General features: G+C 40.7%; 1 protein-coding gene across 1 annotated transcript in view; it reads left to right on the forward strand.

Annotated features, from left to right (window-relative positions):
- The window catches only part of Vav3 (vav guanine nucleotide exchange factor 3), a 343,048-nt gene that overhangs the window by 65,162 nt on the left and 261,114 nt on the right, over positions 1 to 16,772 (forward strand). Inside the window, exon 2 of the mRNA XM_031375228.1 lies at positions 12,451 to 12,567. Coding sequence (XP_031231088.1) covers positions 12,451 to 12,567 — 117 coding nt within the window. The remainder of the gene's footprint in view (positions 1 to 12,450; positions 12,568 to 16,772) is intronic.

A 16,772-nucleotide genomic window follows, 5' to 3' on the forward strand; every position in this document is an offset into this window, starting at 1 on the left:
CTGGCTGACAGGAGCCTGATATAGCTGTCTCCTGAGAGACTCTGACAGTGCCTGACTAATACAGAAGTAGTGGCTCATAGCCATCCATTGGACTAAGCATAGGGTCCCCAGTGAAGGAGCTAGAGAAAGAACCCAAGGAGCTGAAGCTTTGTAGCACCTTAGCACGAACAACAATATGAACTAACTAGTACCCTCAGAGCTTCCAGGGACTAAACCACCAGCCAAAGAGTACACATGGTGGGACTCATGGCTCCAGCAGCATATGTAAAGCAGAGGATGGCCTAGTTGGTCATGAATGGGAGGAGAGGCCTTTGGTCCTGTGAAGGTTCTATGCCCCAGTGTAGGGGGATGCCAGGGCCAGGAAGTAGGAGAGGGTGGGTTGGTGAGCAGGGGGAGGCAGGGGGAGGGAACAGGGTTTTTTTTCTTTTTTTCGGAGGGGAAACTGGGAAAGGAGATATCATATGCCATGTAAATAAAGAAAATATCTAATAATAATAATAATAAGAACAATAATAATAAAAATAAAAATGTGTGTATCATGTATATTTATACATATATGTATATTGTACATATACATAAACATATATATACATAGAACAGTGACAATGAAGCATAAAATATAACTACAATTTGTACATTAGTAATTATAACAATGATAAAGGTGTGGGTGTAAGAAGGTCATTTAGTTTATTGATTCAGAAAGGTCTCTGGGTTCAGACAGAATTGCATCCATATCACCCATCCACTTGCTAGGTTTACTTGGGTTTTCTTTTTCATTAAAAACAAACTATTTTTAAATCTTTATTCTTTTTTATCATGTTTTATTTTCTACTTTCTTTTATTGAAGATTTTTTTCTTTACAATATATTCTGATTACATCTTCCTCAAATCCTTCTGGTGATCTCTCACCAACAAATGAGGCTTCCAGTACAAGGAGAGGGTTACATCTAGTCACATTGTTGACAAAAGTGGCCCCGTGGGAGTTCCCAAACAGCTCAGACTATTGTCAAAGCTCTTGGGGAGATCTTTTCATCCTTCTAAGCCTTCGACTGCAAAATGTCAAAAATCTTGTCTTTTGACTTATGCAAAATTTTAAGTTGATGCTAAATTTCGAGGAGTGTGGCCACAGGACAGTATCAGAGGTTAGATATGTGGGCAGATATAGAATGAAATTTAGCACAGAAAAACAATGACAGGTAAGATGTGAATTATTTTGTTACAGAGTTAATGTGCATGAAGTGCACCCTAGTCTGAGCATCTTGAGTTAGAATGTAACAAGAACAATCAAGAAAATCATTCAAGAGGGGCATGGGAGGGCTTAGAGGGAAGGGAAGGAAAAGGGATGGGATGTGATTATACTTTGAATCAAAATGTATTTTAAAAGGAAAGAAGCAGGAAAGGAAGAAAGAAAGGAAGAAAGAAAGGAAGGAAGGAAGGAAGGAAGGAAGAAAGGAAGAAAGAAAGAAAGAAAGAAAGGAAGGAAGGAAGGAAGGAAGGACAGAAGGAAGGAAGGAAGGACAGAAGGAAGGAAGGAAGGACAGAAGGAAGGAAGGAAGGAAGAAAGGAAGGGAGGGAGGAAGGAAGGGAGGAAGGACAGAAGGAAGGGAGGAAGGAAGGACAGAGGAAGGAAGAAAGAAAGAAAGCAAGCAGGCCCTCTAAAGCATCCTATGGGGAAAGGTGGCTTGCTTGCTTAAAGCTAAGGATTCTGTTGACCTGAATTGCAGTTTACTATGTTGCTTTTGTTTACTTCTGAGGAAAGTTACCTATGGCTCTCTCCTCTGAAGTTGTACTCAGGTGGGAAAATGCTATGTTTCATTTTTAATTGTACTTCAGAAGCCTTCCTTTACACTTTCTATGACAATCCTCCAGCGTAAGGTTAGTAGCCTTGGCCCTGTCTTATTTAGCAATATTGGACGATTACAAAGCAGTCATTAATCTTAAAATTTTTTTCTTTAAAATCAGAAACTCATAAAGATTTTGACATTATGAATATTTCAAAAAGTATCTTTAAGCATTTTTAGATGAAACCAGAGTAGCAGACTGGTTGGTAGAGTCTGGATGATTTGTTTCATAAAACTAATAGTGTTTCCTAATTTAATGATTTTTCATCCTTCCTTTATATTGTCACAAACAATGAGCAATCAGAAATTAAACTGGGAAAATCGAGGGCTTGTCAAAAAAATTTACATGGATCCCAGATAAAGAGATCAACCCCACACAGAGTACCTGAGTGTAGTGCCTGTGGTATGTGGGTTGTAGTGTCTTAACAGCTGAATGTAGAAATGGCATTCCTGTGACCTGACTTCATGTGATTAGACATGAAGAGTTTTGAAATGAAAATGATATAAAATGAAATGAAATATGACTTATGCCTAGCAATAGAATTTATTGCTTTTTAGAGTTTGTAATATTTTAGGATTGGGTGCATTTACCATGAAGCTAGACAGAAAAAATGTCAAAACATAGACTTTTTTAATATAAAGAAAATCAATTAAGTTATAATTATCAGTTACTGCTTTTATGTGTTGTGATAATTTAGGATAAAAATTAATTCTATTTTAAATAATAACTAGTGTGGCCTTTACACAATGCTGATAAAATATGTTAAAATCACATTATATTGTATAACTACTGTTATTAACAACATTACTATTTCCAAAGAAATATTAATTTCAGTTTCTGCTTGAATCTCTTGACCTCAAATCTGACTTTCCCGAGTCTACTGAAGTACGTTTTCTTAATCTTAGCCATTGCAACTGGAGAAAGATCAAATCTCAGAGATCTTTAATTTACATTTCTCTTAGGCTGAGGATGATGAACTTGTCTGTTTATTAAGCATATTTGAATATTTAAGAATGTTTCTTAGTGACTTGTATTTTCTCTTCTGAGAATTCTTTAGAATTCTTCATAGCCCACTGTTGAAGTTGGGTCGCATGTTTAATTGGTGCTTAGTTGCGAGAGATGTACATCCTTCATCAGATAGCAAGGATTTGTCTCCATTCTGTAAGATGCCTCTGCAGTTCCCTTTGCAGTTCAGAATGCTTTTAATTTTATGGAGTCCCAGTTGTTGATTTTTGGTCTTGTGCCCTTGGCAACTGGAGCCTTATTCACAAAGTTCTTTTCTGAAGCTGGAGTCTGAAGTGCAGCCCCTACTCTTTCTTCTAGGAGTTTCTGAGCTTCCTGTCTAACATTTAGATATTTGATTCATTGGGAAGTGGGAGTGGATCAATGAGACATTGATTGAAGAGCTGCGAGCAAATATGATCAAAATATATATTGTATGAAAGAAGAATAAAAAACTTTATAAACAACAGAAAACAGAAAAACACAGTAACAGTTGTTCCTATTATGTGACAAAGTAAGATTTGTAAGGCTTATCTTTAAAAGTGACAGGCTACAGAGATGAGTTATTCTTTACGGTGAGTGCTGCGTTCTAGGGAGGGACTCCACCAGCCTCCATTCTATTGAGGTGACACTCTATTCGGATCCAGTTCCTTCGTGGCCTGCTGTTCTGAGGAGCCTCTTCCTTGTATAGAAATGTGTGTGTGTGTGTGTGTGTGTGTGTGTGTGTGTAGGTTGCGATCATCTTCTCCAGGTATACATTAGCAGCATTGCAACTGCTTAGCGCCACTCCTCTTTTAGCTTCTCATTGCTACCCTTGTTAACCACTGTTGTAGCACTGATATAAAAACCCTGAGTGCTGCTGGCTGTCAGCTAGAGTTCCCTGAGGATTGGCAAGTAGTCCAGCTCTGAGCCGTGTTCCAGAAGTTGATGACCCCCCCAAAAAGGTTATGACAATAGAAGCCTAATAATTTAAAAATTTTTATTCATTTTATTTGTAAATATCATTACCACCAAGTGCTCAAAAATGTTTAAGTGTTTTTAAAATTTAAATGTGTGTGTGTGTATGTGTATATGTGTGTTTGTGTGTCTACAGAGCCAGAAGAGGGCATCAGATTTCTGGAGGTAGAGTTAGCAGGTCTATATGAGCCTCCCAACTTGGGGTGCTAGGAGCCAAACTCAATTTCTGGAAGAGCAGCAAGTGCTCTTAACCTCTGAGCCATCTCTCCCACCCCTCAAAAAAGTTTTAAAGTAACTTAATAAAAAAGATATATTGCTATATTGGCATCTAGGTAGAAGGATATGATGACAGTTTAATGTAAAACTTTACTTTAAGTTTCCTGGTGGCCAATTTATTGCTTTTAGAATTTGTATTATTTTAAGGATGGTTTATAGTCAATTTTTTTTTCCTGTAATCAAGCTACTTCAACCTCCATTCAGAAGTTTACTTCAAGCCAGGTGCTGTTGGAAGGGCTCCAAGATGAAACATACATTCCCTGCTCTCAAAGTGTTTACAGTTTCTTGGGACAATCATTGGGCAAATGGATATTACCATCCAGCATGTCTCTTTCCAGAACATGTGTGAGCCAGGTGTTGTAGAGATGAATGTGTAATCTGCAAATTGGCCTTACACTTAGCAGCTAAATCGTGCCAGTTAAACCACACTTTGCATGTGTGTACACTGTCATTAAATAAACGTAAAACAAACAAACAATGATGGACTAAGGACATGGATCAGTGGGCAGAGCACTTGCCACATAAACGCGAAGATCTGAGCTTCGATCCCTAAGACCCACGTGAAGCCAGACCCTGTAGCACATGTGTGTAACCTCACTACTGTGATGGGCAGCTCCCTGGTGGACAGAACCCTGAACAGTAAGAGAATCTGTTGCAAACAGGGTGGAAGCCAAGAGCTAGCTTCTAGGGTTATCCTCTGACTTCCACGTGTGTGACAGACATTCGTATTGTGCTCTGTATCTTGCCTTTAAAGATTAAGAACAAATGGACAAACAACAACAGAAAAACAACAACAACAGCTTTAAGACTTTAAATGGCATTGATTACTGTATTTTGAGTAAGTAATTTAAAAACATTGGAAATTGGTCAGGTCCAAGAGTGGGAGAATTGTGCTGGTGTTTTGAGTTCAGGGCTGGCACTAAGGAACCTCTTTTCTCCATGTCTGCCTTCTTCCCTCATTGTCCTTGAGGATATTCGTCATATCAGGGTCCAGATGAAGTACTTTGGAGATACCATGCTGCCAAGCTGAGTTTTCTTCATGGAACAATGCCCATGAAACCCCACTACTACCTGCTGACCCACAAGGAAAATGCACATATGTCCTCAGGCAAATGAAGACCCGTTTTCATTTTGCTTTTAATTTCCAGGAGGTAGATGTTTGACTCCATTTAATTAAAGAGGGATTAGGGCAGAGAGAGGGCTCATTATGTGAAGGCGCTTGCCCCAGCTATTCTGACAAGTTGAGTTTGGTCCCTAGCACCCAGATAGAAGGAAAGAACCATCTCTGGTAGGTTGTCCTTCCCTGGAGAAAGCTGGCCCTTTCTACCCCAGCAGCCTTCAGCTGCCAGAGCTCCTCAGCCATGGGTGGGGCTTTGTGATTTGCTGCCCTCATCTGTGCTAGAAGTTTGACTGAAAGCCACAGTCTTTGCACTAGCTACTTGGTTAGGTCCAGACTACTTTGGCCTGACGTATCATTTTAGGATGTCATAGGCCTTTCTTTTGAGGGTCACACATAGATGTTGCATACCTTTCTGCCATTTCTCTCACTCCACTTTGAATAAGTGACCTATTCACATCTTTGTTTAGGGGAAGAGTGATGAATGGGGCAAGAGAATGCAAGGTGGCTTTGCTGTTAGAATGCATCTCTTATCCGTGGGGATTTGTGAAAGGATGGTCAGACTCACTCATCATAGGTGTGGCCTTTCCACATATGAAGAATAGAATTAATTGGCTCAGCCAGTCACCACCGTATATCTCACACTCATTTGCTGTTATCATTCCAGTGAATGCTGGGGCTGGCTGTTCAGTGACTATAGATATGGGCACAGCCTTATTATGTCTTTTTCCCCCATGTCTTCCTCTTTCCTATGACCTAGAATTCTCTCTTTTCCTACTCTTCCACACTTCTCGTCTCAATAACTGCATCTCTTGTTAGATTGACACATGGCAGTCCCAGTTGTTTTGTGTTTGCTATCCATCTCAGGACATGATCAAAAGAAAACCACTGTTTTCCTTCATGTACCACAACATGAAGTCGGTATAACTTAGTAGTTAAGGCTGCGGGTACTGAAGTTAGAAGGTCTGGATTTGAATGTAGACTCCGTTACCTTGACAAATGTGATTTTGTAAATTTGGATATATCCCTGAAGTCTCTGTAGAGAGAAAAGAAAAACAAAAATTTTCTGATTGGGTTGTTGTGAGGACTAAACAGTATCAATATTTCTCATGGAACATAACAATCGCTCAAAACACTTAAAATGCAATGCTAAGTAGTGCTTGGTTCTTCTACCGAAAACTCCTTAGCCTCATCATTTGTAGGATACCACTGAGAACTCCTTGGTATGCTGGGTAAACTCAAGCTGCCTCCTGCAGTCCTCACTCACTGCTCCCTTCCTGGTTTGTGTCCAGGGTTAACCATTTCCTCTGCTCACAATGGTCCATGCCTTACCTATCTTGTCTCACACACACCCTAACTCAGCAATTTTCTTCCTCATCCAAATATCAGGCATTTCTCTTTTAGTAATGTTTACCCCTCAGGTTGCATGGTGTACCATTTATCTCTGAACATGGTTTCTGTACTCCATGACTCTCAATGAATCTTTGCACATTTGCATGGCACTTGCCACCCCAGTGTGCAACTCCAGTGTTCTTTGCTGTGCTCTGAATGTGCAATGAGGTGCAGAGGAGGTAGTCTGGGTTCTGTTTGATTTTTGGACCCAATTTTTGATACTTTTAATTAACTTTTTAATATGCTTATAAATCAGAATCCATTCAGGGATCTTAGGAAAATCACAATGTCTAACACATAATAGAATGGGTATCTCATTAATGTTTTAAAAATAAACAGATGGCTATTTGAGTTTCATGTATCTTTAACTATTCATCTTGTATAGATACATATAAAATTAAAAAAATAAGTTATTTAAATCTAATTTTTAAAGATTTAAATTCTAAGACCACTTAAAGTGGTCTCATGTGAATAACTGGGATGGTTTAATAAAGTTGCATAACTTTTTTTTTGTTTTTTTTTTTTGTTTGTTTGTTTGTTTTTTCGAGACAGGGTTTCTCTGTGTAGCCCTGGCTGTCCTGGAACTCACTTTGTAGATTAGGCTGGCCTTGAACTCAGAAATCTGCCTCTGCCTCCCAAGTGCTGGGATTAAAAGTGTGTGCCACCACCGCCCTGCTAAAGTTGCATAACTTTTGATCAAGAGTAAGAGATGGTTTTGAAATAAAAAGATGGGCCTGTTTTGTACTGTGAAATAGCTCTCTGAAGGCAATCATTTGAAGCTGTAGCAGATGATACAAAAAGCCAGGAAACTCCTTTGAATCCCAAAGAATCACAGACAGGATGAAAATTTGTGCTGGCTGACATTGTGTGAGCCATATCATTTCTAGCTACGGGTCTTCTTCAGTAACCTACAGTTTCCCTTCTTTCAAAAAGATTGAGATGCATGCTGGCTTCCTAGGCTCTCTAAGATTATACAATTCTGCAAAAGGTGTATTTGAGGCCTGTAGGACAGTTCTATTTAAATGAGCTAGAAAAGGCTAGATCATTTCTGCCGAAGGTGGAGGTGTTGGTTCACTGGTAGCTGTTGGCTATAATCCCAGAGTTGCTGGATGCTCCTGTGTTTCCAAATGCCACTTACAGATGAAAGCAGACTTGTCTAAAGAAGTGGCCGATATCAGAGTCAGATGATGAAGAATGCAAAGTAGACCATGTAAGAGAGTGAGATCACAAAATGAAACAGAGAGGTGTCAAAAGGGCACAGGGCAAAGTCGAAGGTTCCTTCAGGTGCGAATCTAGGATCATGTGAAAATCAGTTCTAAAAAAAAATAGTACAAAAAGATGGGACAATATTTTTAAAAATAAAAGAGTATCAGTTAATAAATAGGAAGGAAGATGGAACTGGAAATAAAATCATTATTTTACTGTCCTTAGTAGAGTAACTGATGGCAGGGATGGTCAGTGTTGGCTCTTATGAGAAATAGTCTGGAGATAAGACAACCACTGAACAACAGGCTTTCACATTCAGACTGTGTAGGAATAGAAGAGCAAGACACAGAGAGGTAAGGCAGTGCGAAAACTCATCACTGTGTCTTCCCAGATGAGGAAATGTGAAGTTGGCAGCATGAGTTACTTCTGCCAATTAGACTTCAGTCCACAGGCAGTGTAGATGCTGGAAGAACAGGCTAGCAATGCTATGGGGGATCATCAGATAAATGAATAATGTGGGCTGTCTTCTAAGATAGTTAGCCATGGACTCTTCATAAAACTCAATACAAAAGAAGAAATCTTACACTATATAACATTCGCTGTGAGCCTGCCTCTTCTAGAAATGACTGCATAAGCAAGGCATGAGCAATGGCAATACAATAGACATGCTAATGTGGAAGGTAGAGAAAGCCCAGGGTTCCACTGCAGACAAAGAACTCTAGGCAACTAATGATTCCCAAGAAAGAATTAGCTTCTCCCAGAGAGGTTGTGTGTGTTGCGTTCATCCTCCCCAGGTACACATTAGCAGCATTAGAGGCAGTATGAACCCCCTCTTTGGTTACTCAATTCAAAGTGGTCAGATCTGAAAACATACACACAAACAAAAGAATGACTTAGCAGGTTGTATTTATATATTAGCGCACAAAAAGAGTAATATAAAAGAAAAGATGCTATCAATTTGAGGGGCAGCTTGGGAGGGGTCGGAGAGAAGTGATATAGGAGAAGTTTGAGGGAAGAAAGGGAAAGGAGGAAGTGATATAGTTATATTTTAATTAAAAGTGTGTCAGAATAAAATGTACTACAACGAGAATGTAGCCAAATGCAGGAAGAACCACTGGAGTAGATCTTAGCTTGGGTGAAAACATTATAAAAAGAGATTGAGGTTGGATTGGTAGAAATTTGAATAGCTAATGGATATTAATTGTTAATTCTCTTTAAAATCAAGTCTGAAAATAAGATGAGAACTGGGTTTCTGATGTGTGCTGATGTTATTGATATGTAGGGAAACATTCTAACTTCTAAGAGATGGCATGGTGAATGATTTGGGAGGGAATAAAAACGCCCACACTCTCCTTTCCAACAGCACAGATAGAATGTTTTTGTAATAAAGGGTATGCACACGAAAGCATACACAGGGCTGTTGTGATTGTGGAATAGGTCGTTATTCTTTCATCCTTTGTGTTGGATTTCTTAAACTGGAAACAATGAATAGAATCAATGCGTAGTAAATATCTGAGGGATCTGGTGGACTCAGCTGTGTTTGGGACCTCCATAATGATGCCACAGTCCCCTTCCTCTGTCCTTCCACTCTCCTGTTTTTGCACATAGCAGAACACTCCAGAGCCGAGAGTGCATGCAGAGCCTAGTGCTTTCCGCCAAATTTTGAAGCACTATGAAAATCTCCCGGGAGTATTACTAGAAAAGCTTAAAGCAGAGCCTTTTAGCTTTTCCAGTATCTATGATATTGCAGGCATTCAAAAACATTTGGCTGCAACCAGGTATTAAACAGGGTAATCAGGCTAGCTAGCGACTTGCCTGGGAAAGCAACAGCAGTACATGAGTGACTTTGTTCAGATCCAGCAAACACTTGTTGATCGGAATAGAGCTGAACTTGTGAAGGTTAATATTGGCTCCAGTAAATGCAAAGCCTGTTTTTCAGGCTTCGTGACTGTTTTCAACTGTTTCGACTTTGAATGATGCTTCTTGCCTTTCTGACTTCATGATCAAAGCGTTTTGGTGGGGACCTGCTGCAAGTTTTTCCTACACATGGGGAAAATGTGGGTTTGGTGAGACATCTTCAGAGGGTGGTATTTGCAACCGTGCTTTGTTCCTTGGTGAGCTATGAGTCTCTCCCCACTTAATTATGTTAAAAAAATACTGCAAGAGAGCAATTGCATAATCCCCCAGAGAGTAATTATTGCCTGTCTTGGCAGAATGCAAGGCTTTTAATCTGTAAATAAGTGATTCTGTGTGGAGGAGCAACATGCAGAGTAGTGCTGTGTAGCAAAGGTCTCATGAATCTTTAAAGTGACAGCAAGTCGCTGCATCCCCTCATCCCCTGATTGGCTGCTATTTGCCTTTCAAAGGGTTTACGATGCTTCCCTTGCGGTTTTAACCCCTCCTGAAATATTTAAGCCTCCAAATGCTTCCTGTAAAGGGTAAAACTCAAGTTAAGTCCATGACGAATCTGAATGCAGAGAAAGCAAGGTGAGCTTTCTCCAAGTTTATAAATACAAAAGAGCAAAACAAGATGAAATATTGACAGTCAATGCTTTGGAAACACATAAACACAAAGAAGCAATAATTACTCACTTATTGATATAGTGCTCAATTATTAGAGATTAAGTTTTCGTTGTTTTGTTTTGTTTTGTTGTTGTTGCTGTTTCTTGGTTTTGAGATGCTCTCAGGTAGCTCAGGCTAACCCTGAGCTCACTGCATAGCTGAGGATAATCCTGAACTCCTGATACTCATTCCTATTCCCCATGTGAAATGGGATTATAGGCCACACCAGCCACCAGGAGATTAAGTTCACGAAATTATTCTGGAATGATTGACATATAGTAAGCTACATTCATTTAAAGCTTTGATGTAAAGTACATAAAAAATTAAAATGTGTGCCATGGCAGTTTATATTTCCAAAAGAGTTCATTTACTAAACTAAGAGTGGTAACTTATGCCTATAATATTGTATACTTGAGAAACTGAGGCAAAAGGATTACGTTGAGTTCAAGTTCGGTCTGGTCTTCATCGGTCGTTCCAGGTTACCCTGGGTGACAATTTAAGGACTTGTCACAGGCAAACCCAGAATCAGTTTGCTTCTGAGGTATGTGTGTAGGTAGATCTGTGTCTTTCAGAGAGTAAAAGTGAACTCCAGCATCCGGGTTTTCAGTTGTCACCAGCACCTTCCTGTCTGTCTCCTGTTCCAGCCGCATGGATGAGCTGGGCATGCACCTGTCCAAGGTCAGCCTCTGTGCTTGCTTCACAAAGGAGTCCCTTTCCTTTGCCTGCTCAAGGACTTCATAGTGCAAGGATGCCTCTATCTGGGTAACCTCTGCTCCCTGTCAAGTATTCATTTCCCTTTGCAGTGCCTCGCAACAGCCTCTACCCTGGCTTCACTTTCTCTCTTCCTCCCGGCCCTGGATCTACTCCAATCTTTTGCCCCAGTCCCTGACCCCATAGAGCCTACTACTGTCAAAGAGTCTGTAACCTTCACTGCCAACTTCCCTAGGTGGTGATGATCTTCGTCTTTCCGTTCAGTAACAGCAGCAAAATTGCGATTATGAAGTAGCAAATGAAAATAATTTTATGGTTGGGGGTCTCCACCACACGAGGAACTGTATGAAAGTGTCGAAGCATTGGGAAGTTTGAGAACCACACTGCTCTAAACCTTCTGGGACTTAGGTCTGAAGTCCATGCCTATCACCTACCTGGGCTGTAGACTTACATATTCAATTGCCGCCTGATGACTAATGGCACCTCAGATGTAACACCATGGGAGTGTAATTCCTTATTTGTCCATGATCGTCTGTCATTTGGACTTATTGCAGTAGCTTCCTGTTTCCCTGCCTTGTACTACCTCAATGTCCTCCAATCTGCCAACAGCATAGCAGCTCCTGAAAACCCTCATGAGACATCGAATTTTGTTTCACCTTTGGCCCAAGCACCTGGTATTTCCCATATCAGAATAAAGGCTATCCTTCCTTGTCTGACCCCTCCCTTTTTTAGATTACCTTTACCTTTCTCCTCAGCATGTTCTCTGCTCTGATGTCTCCTGCAGACGCGCCTACCTCAGACTACGTTAGGTCTCTGTCTGCCTCTCAGTGAGATTGTTTCTAACCATTCTAGTTAAGCTCTACCTGCCCCTGCCTGTTGCTCCGCAGATCCCTTCTCCGGGCACCTTATAAAAACATAAATGAAACTGTTTAATTTAGTTTGTTTCCACATTTGTGCTCGGCTGTCATCTCATATTGCTATGTAAGTTTCAAGAGGCTACAAACTGGGTCTGTCTGGTCACAGCCGGTTCACAGCCCTGCTGAACTGGTCAAAGGCAATAGGAGACTTACGAAGCTCTCGCCATTGCATATCGTTTCTGCCATGCAGAATCTAGATTTTAAAAAGACGTGAAAACTGAAGGGGGTGGATGTTTGGGAAGAGGAAGGGAGCTACAAGGTGGTGGGGACAGGAGAGGACAATGGGTGATGCAGGTGATGAATGTAGACTCTGTGTATGAAGAACATAATTATGACTCACGCATATGAAAAAATAGAACATGAAAAACAGATGGGTCCTTCCTTCGCGCTCTCGTTGTAGCTATGTGGGACTGAAGACAGGTCACACACAAAAGTACTCACTATATTCTGCTGTTTTCTGTCCCTCAGTTTCTCTGTCTGAAGAATATCCGGACATTTCTGGCCGCCTGCTGTGATACGTTTGGAATGAGGAAAAGTGAACTTTTTGAGGCATTTGACCTATTTGATGTTCGAGACTTCGGAAAGGTACTGATATGTTTGCTTTTTAACTAAAAATTTTTATATAGATCTGGGACTTGAACCAGAGTCTTGCACATGCTAGGCAAGTGCTTAACATTTGAACTACATCCCTAGCCCTTGCCTTGCATTTGATGTTTCACTGGAGAGTATTTAACTAAGTGTCTTAAGTGGTCCGTGTATCTGCATTGTTAAGTTAAATGGCTTAGTAAATGAGAATAAGCCCCATTCCAAAGAACAGACTCAAACAGCAGCAACAACTTTGGAAGTGAATTCAGAGCAGAGCATCCTTTATCCACAAGTAGTCCTGGTTTTCCCCCTCCAAGGGTAGAATCCCATCCCTCATGCCCCAGGGCCAATACGCGTTTCCTCCGGCCGTCTATCTGTATACAAGGCACCTCGATTTTGGAAGCTGAGAAGGTGAAGTTGTCCTCTTCTTAATTTAAACACTTTGAACAATTATCTGGAAAAGATGTGAAATGTGGGTATGGGGTGGTGCTGAGACAAGACCTGTGCTCCCCTGGAGCTCCAACATTGCTGGGAGATTGTCCATTTGCTTGCATTTGGATACTATTTTTGGTATAGGATGGTTTTAATATTGTGTTATTACTTTGGTGAATGCTAAATCCATGGTGAAAGAAATTATATTGTTGGGCAGGTGAAATTACTAAATGGGTATAGGGGTTTGCCATCAAGACCGATGACCCACCTGTGATGCCCAGGACCCACATGGCGGGAAGAAGTGGCTCTTGCAAGATATCTTTTGACCTTCACAGGCATCCTAGAGAATCTGGCATTTTCCCCTCATAAATGAATTAACTAAAAATTAAAATCATACTTTCAAAAATGGTAGTCATTTTTAATGAAGCGATATGAATTCAAACCCCTTCTCTGTGAGTAGCCTTGAGTCCATTTACTATATCACATTATGAAAGTATGCATGTATGAAGAGAAAGAAAGGCAAGCTGAGTGTGGGGTCAGCTGTGTGTTCCAAAGCCTGTCTGACACATGCAGGGTCTTGGTTTTGATCCTTAGTTGCAAGAGTCCTTATTTGCATGAGTGCTTTGTTTGCATTTATATCTGTGTACCATAAATATGCCTGGTGCCCTCAGAGTCCCTGAGACTGTAGTTCCATATGGCTGTGGGCCACCCTGTGTGTGTTAGGAATCGAACCTGACCCTCTGCAAGAACAATAAATGGTCTTAACCACTGTGCCGTCTCTCCAGTTCCCATTCTTATTCTTTAACTTGGGTTCTAGTGTCTTCCCAAATATCTGTCTGAGACTGGCTTTGGACTTAACTTTCAGGATGTAATATATGGCTATACAATAAAACCCAAGCACTTAGCACAAACTTGTCACAGAAATGTTAGGAATTTGATGCTGACATAGAGCAAAGATGGGTAGCTCTTTCTCATGGGGAGATTGAAGGCTGAACCTCTTTATGGCTTAGACCTGGAGTCATTCTGTGATCTTTGAATAGTTGCTAGCCTTGTGGATCACCAGGCTTCTTGCCAATGTTGAAGAAAATGGAGGAGGTAATAACAGGGATTGCTTTTATCTCAGGCAAGCTGTCATGAAACTGACTTGGGGTCACAAGTAAAGTGATGGCAGATAACATATGATAGCACAAGGCACAGAAAGCCAGGCCATGAGTAGGCAAAGGGAAGCCTGTTTATGGCTTGCTTCCTGACTAGTGAAGATAGGGAAATCCAGCTGAAGTACAAATGGTGGACACCATGCTGCACGGCTGTTCTGGAAGCTGAGAGAGATGCGTCTGGTTTCAGACTTCACCAGTCCTGTTCCCAGCCCCTACATTATCTTTTGAGGAAATGGAAAATGAAAACTATTTAAGGGAATGAAAAATGAAAAATAAATCTGGCTTTTAAAAACTTATTAAAGAGTCACCAAACCATTTAAGCTCCCAAGATATGATAATAAATATTGGAAACTTAAAGAGATATTTTTTAAAATGAGTGGATTTGTATTTGTGGAGTTACATGGCCTGTTAAATTGATGAGACAAGAGAAGCTTTGGAGAAAAATTTGAGATTTGAAAAACTTGATTGTAAAGGAATGAGTTCTTTAGTGCTTGTGGACAAACACATTCTATTTCTGGCTACTTCCATTGTTTTGACAGTGGTAAGACTGAGAAAGGATCAGGCCTGAGTTGGTGACTTGGACCTGAACCTGTGCTTGTTACTCTATAGCCATCAGCTTTTGCAGGTGCCTGTGTTGATGATCTCTCTCCAGACTGTGTGTAATATAAAAATATAGTTGTGTTCCTACTGTTAAGCACTCCAAGGAAAACGCTCAATGCCATCAGTTACTGAACACTCACAAAACCTTTTATAAAATTTTTTTTCATGTAGGTATTAACTTTTAATCCTTATAACAGGCTTATGAGAGAGCACTAGTATTTTTCTCACTATGCTAATGAGGAATTCTGTACTCCAAACCACATATCTAATACAAGATGAAGCAAAGGTTTGAAATCAGATCTTGCTCTTTCTCTGCCACTATCCCACAATTCAAGCTTGGTTACAGAACATAACATGACAGGCTATAACAGGGCACATACTCCTTGGTGCTCTGTATATATGCGGATACACACACACACACACACACACACACACACACACACACGTGGATGTAGTTTATCTTCAAATCCTGCTATGTGGCTACTATTCTTGATTACAGATCCTGAAGCAGTTCATGCAATTCTACCTTTTTTAGTATGATGATATTGAATATAGTATTAAATCAGAGATAACATAATACTTTCTAATAATGGGAATATGGATGAAAACAGGATTTGGAGAAGGCTGGGATACAGCTCCATGGTAGAATGTTTGGTTAGCACACGTGAGACTCTGCTGTGGCATGCCACCTCTGTGGTATAAACAGCCATTAACTTCATCAGAGCAGCTGGGACTATTTGAAAACGACGCCTGAGATCTGGCTTGTTGATTGTTGATGTTAACTCATAGAAGAAGACCTCTTCTAGTGGTTCATTAGACACTCTCCTGATGTATAGGACTTTCATGCCTGTGCCTCTCAGCCAGCTGTATGTAATTCTGTCCTAAATTACACAGGGTTTTGTTCAGCCATGGGGAAGTTTGTCATCCATGCTGAAGTAAGTCTTTCCATGTTACTGCTGCTTTAGGCTCATTCTTGGTCTTCTAAGTAATCCTTCCCCCATGTAAGATCGTTGTTCCTCCAAGTTGGACTTTGGTGAAATCATACTTGGTTTGTCCTTGGAATCCTGTAAGGAGGGGTAGGTTTGGGCATGTATTTAGAGTTTCTCAAGGAAAAGAGTTCCTGTGATAATTGACCGAGTTAGCAGGCTCATAATGGAATTGATGTTGAGTTTGGGAAGAACAATGACCCTGCTCCCTGTGTGCCCTAACTCCAATGCCAAGGAGACAGGCAGCTGAAGCTAGCTAAGCTGTCTGATGGTGGACTGTCTTTCTCCACATGGAATGACTGCACCTCCTTATCGTCACAGCAGTTGTAGTGTCCCTGGTACAGTGGTAAGGTAGGGAACTATAGCTGAGCCTTCAGAGGCAACATTTCCAGAGGGTGAATCCTGGAGTGATTATCTTCTTGTCTATGGTATGGAGCCACATTCCTGTTTGGTGAGTGGGAGCGGAGAATATACTGCAGTTTCTGAAAGTAGCATCTATGGATGGGATCTCAAGCAGGCTGTGGCATCTGTTGTGTGGCCTTTCTTGTAGGGGCTAAGACATACAGCTGAGGCTGAGCTGTCATCCCAGAGAGATTTTGACATCCTAAGGGAGAAATTAAGACAAGAAAATGAAATGGCAATGTTGTCCACTATGTCAGCCTCTGATGTGCCAGGTAAATTGGATGAAAGAGAAAATGAGATAGATGTGCTGTCTTGTTTCTTGTGGATGAGGATCCAAAGGAGAAAGGGAGCCTGAATTAAATATGTGTTCAAAAACCCTTTCTGCTGTTCAAAAAATTTGGACCTGTGGGAAGAATCAGATGATGAGAAAAGTAGGTGATAGAGAAGTGTTAGAAAACACCTCCACCTATAAAGAAAGGAAAAATCTACAGTTCTGCCAGCAGATGAGGACCTCAACAATGGCTTTGCAGGAGATGGTTAATCGGGAAAAGTCTGGGTGCACTTGCACTGATGAAGTAGAAAGAGTGTGGGATATTAAGCAGGAATACCATCAAAGTAGTGATGGGGA

This window comes from Mastomys coucha, unplaced genomic scaffold (genome assembly GCF_008632895.1).
Source record: "Mastomys coucha isolate ucsf_1 unplaced genomic scaffold, UCSF_Mcou_1 pScaffold16, whole genome shotgun sequence".
Classification (NCBI taxonomy): Eukaryota; Metazoa; Chordata; class Mammalia; order Rodentia; family Muridae; genus Mastomys; species Mastomys coucha.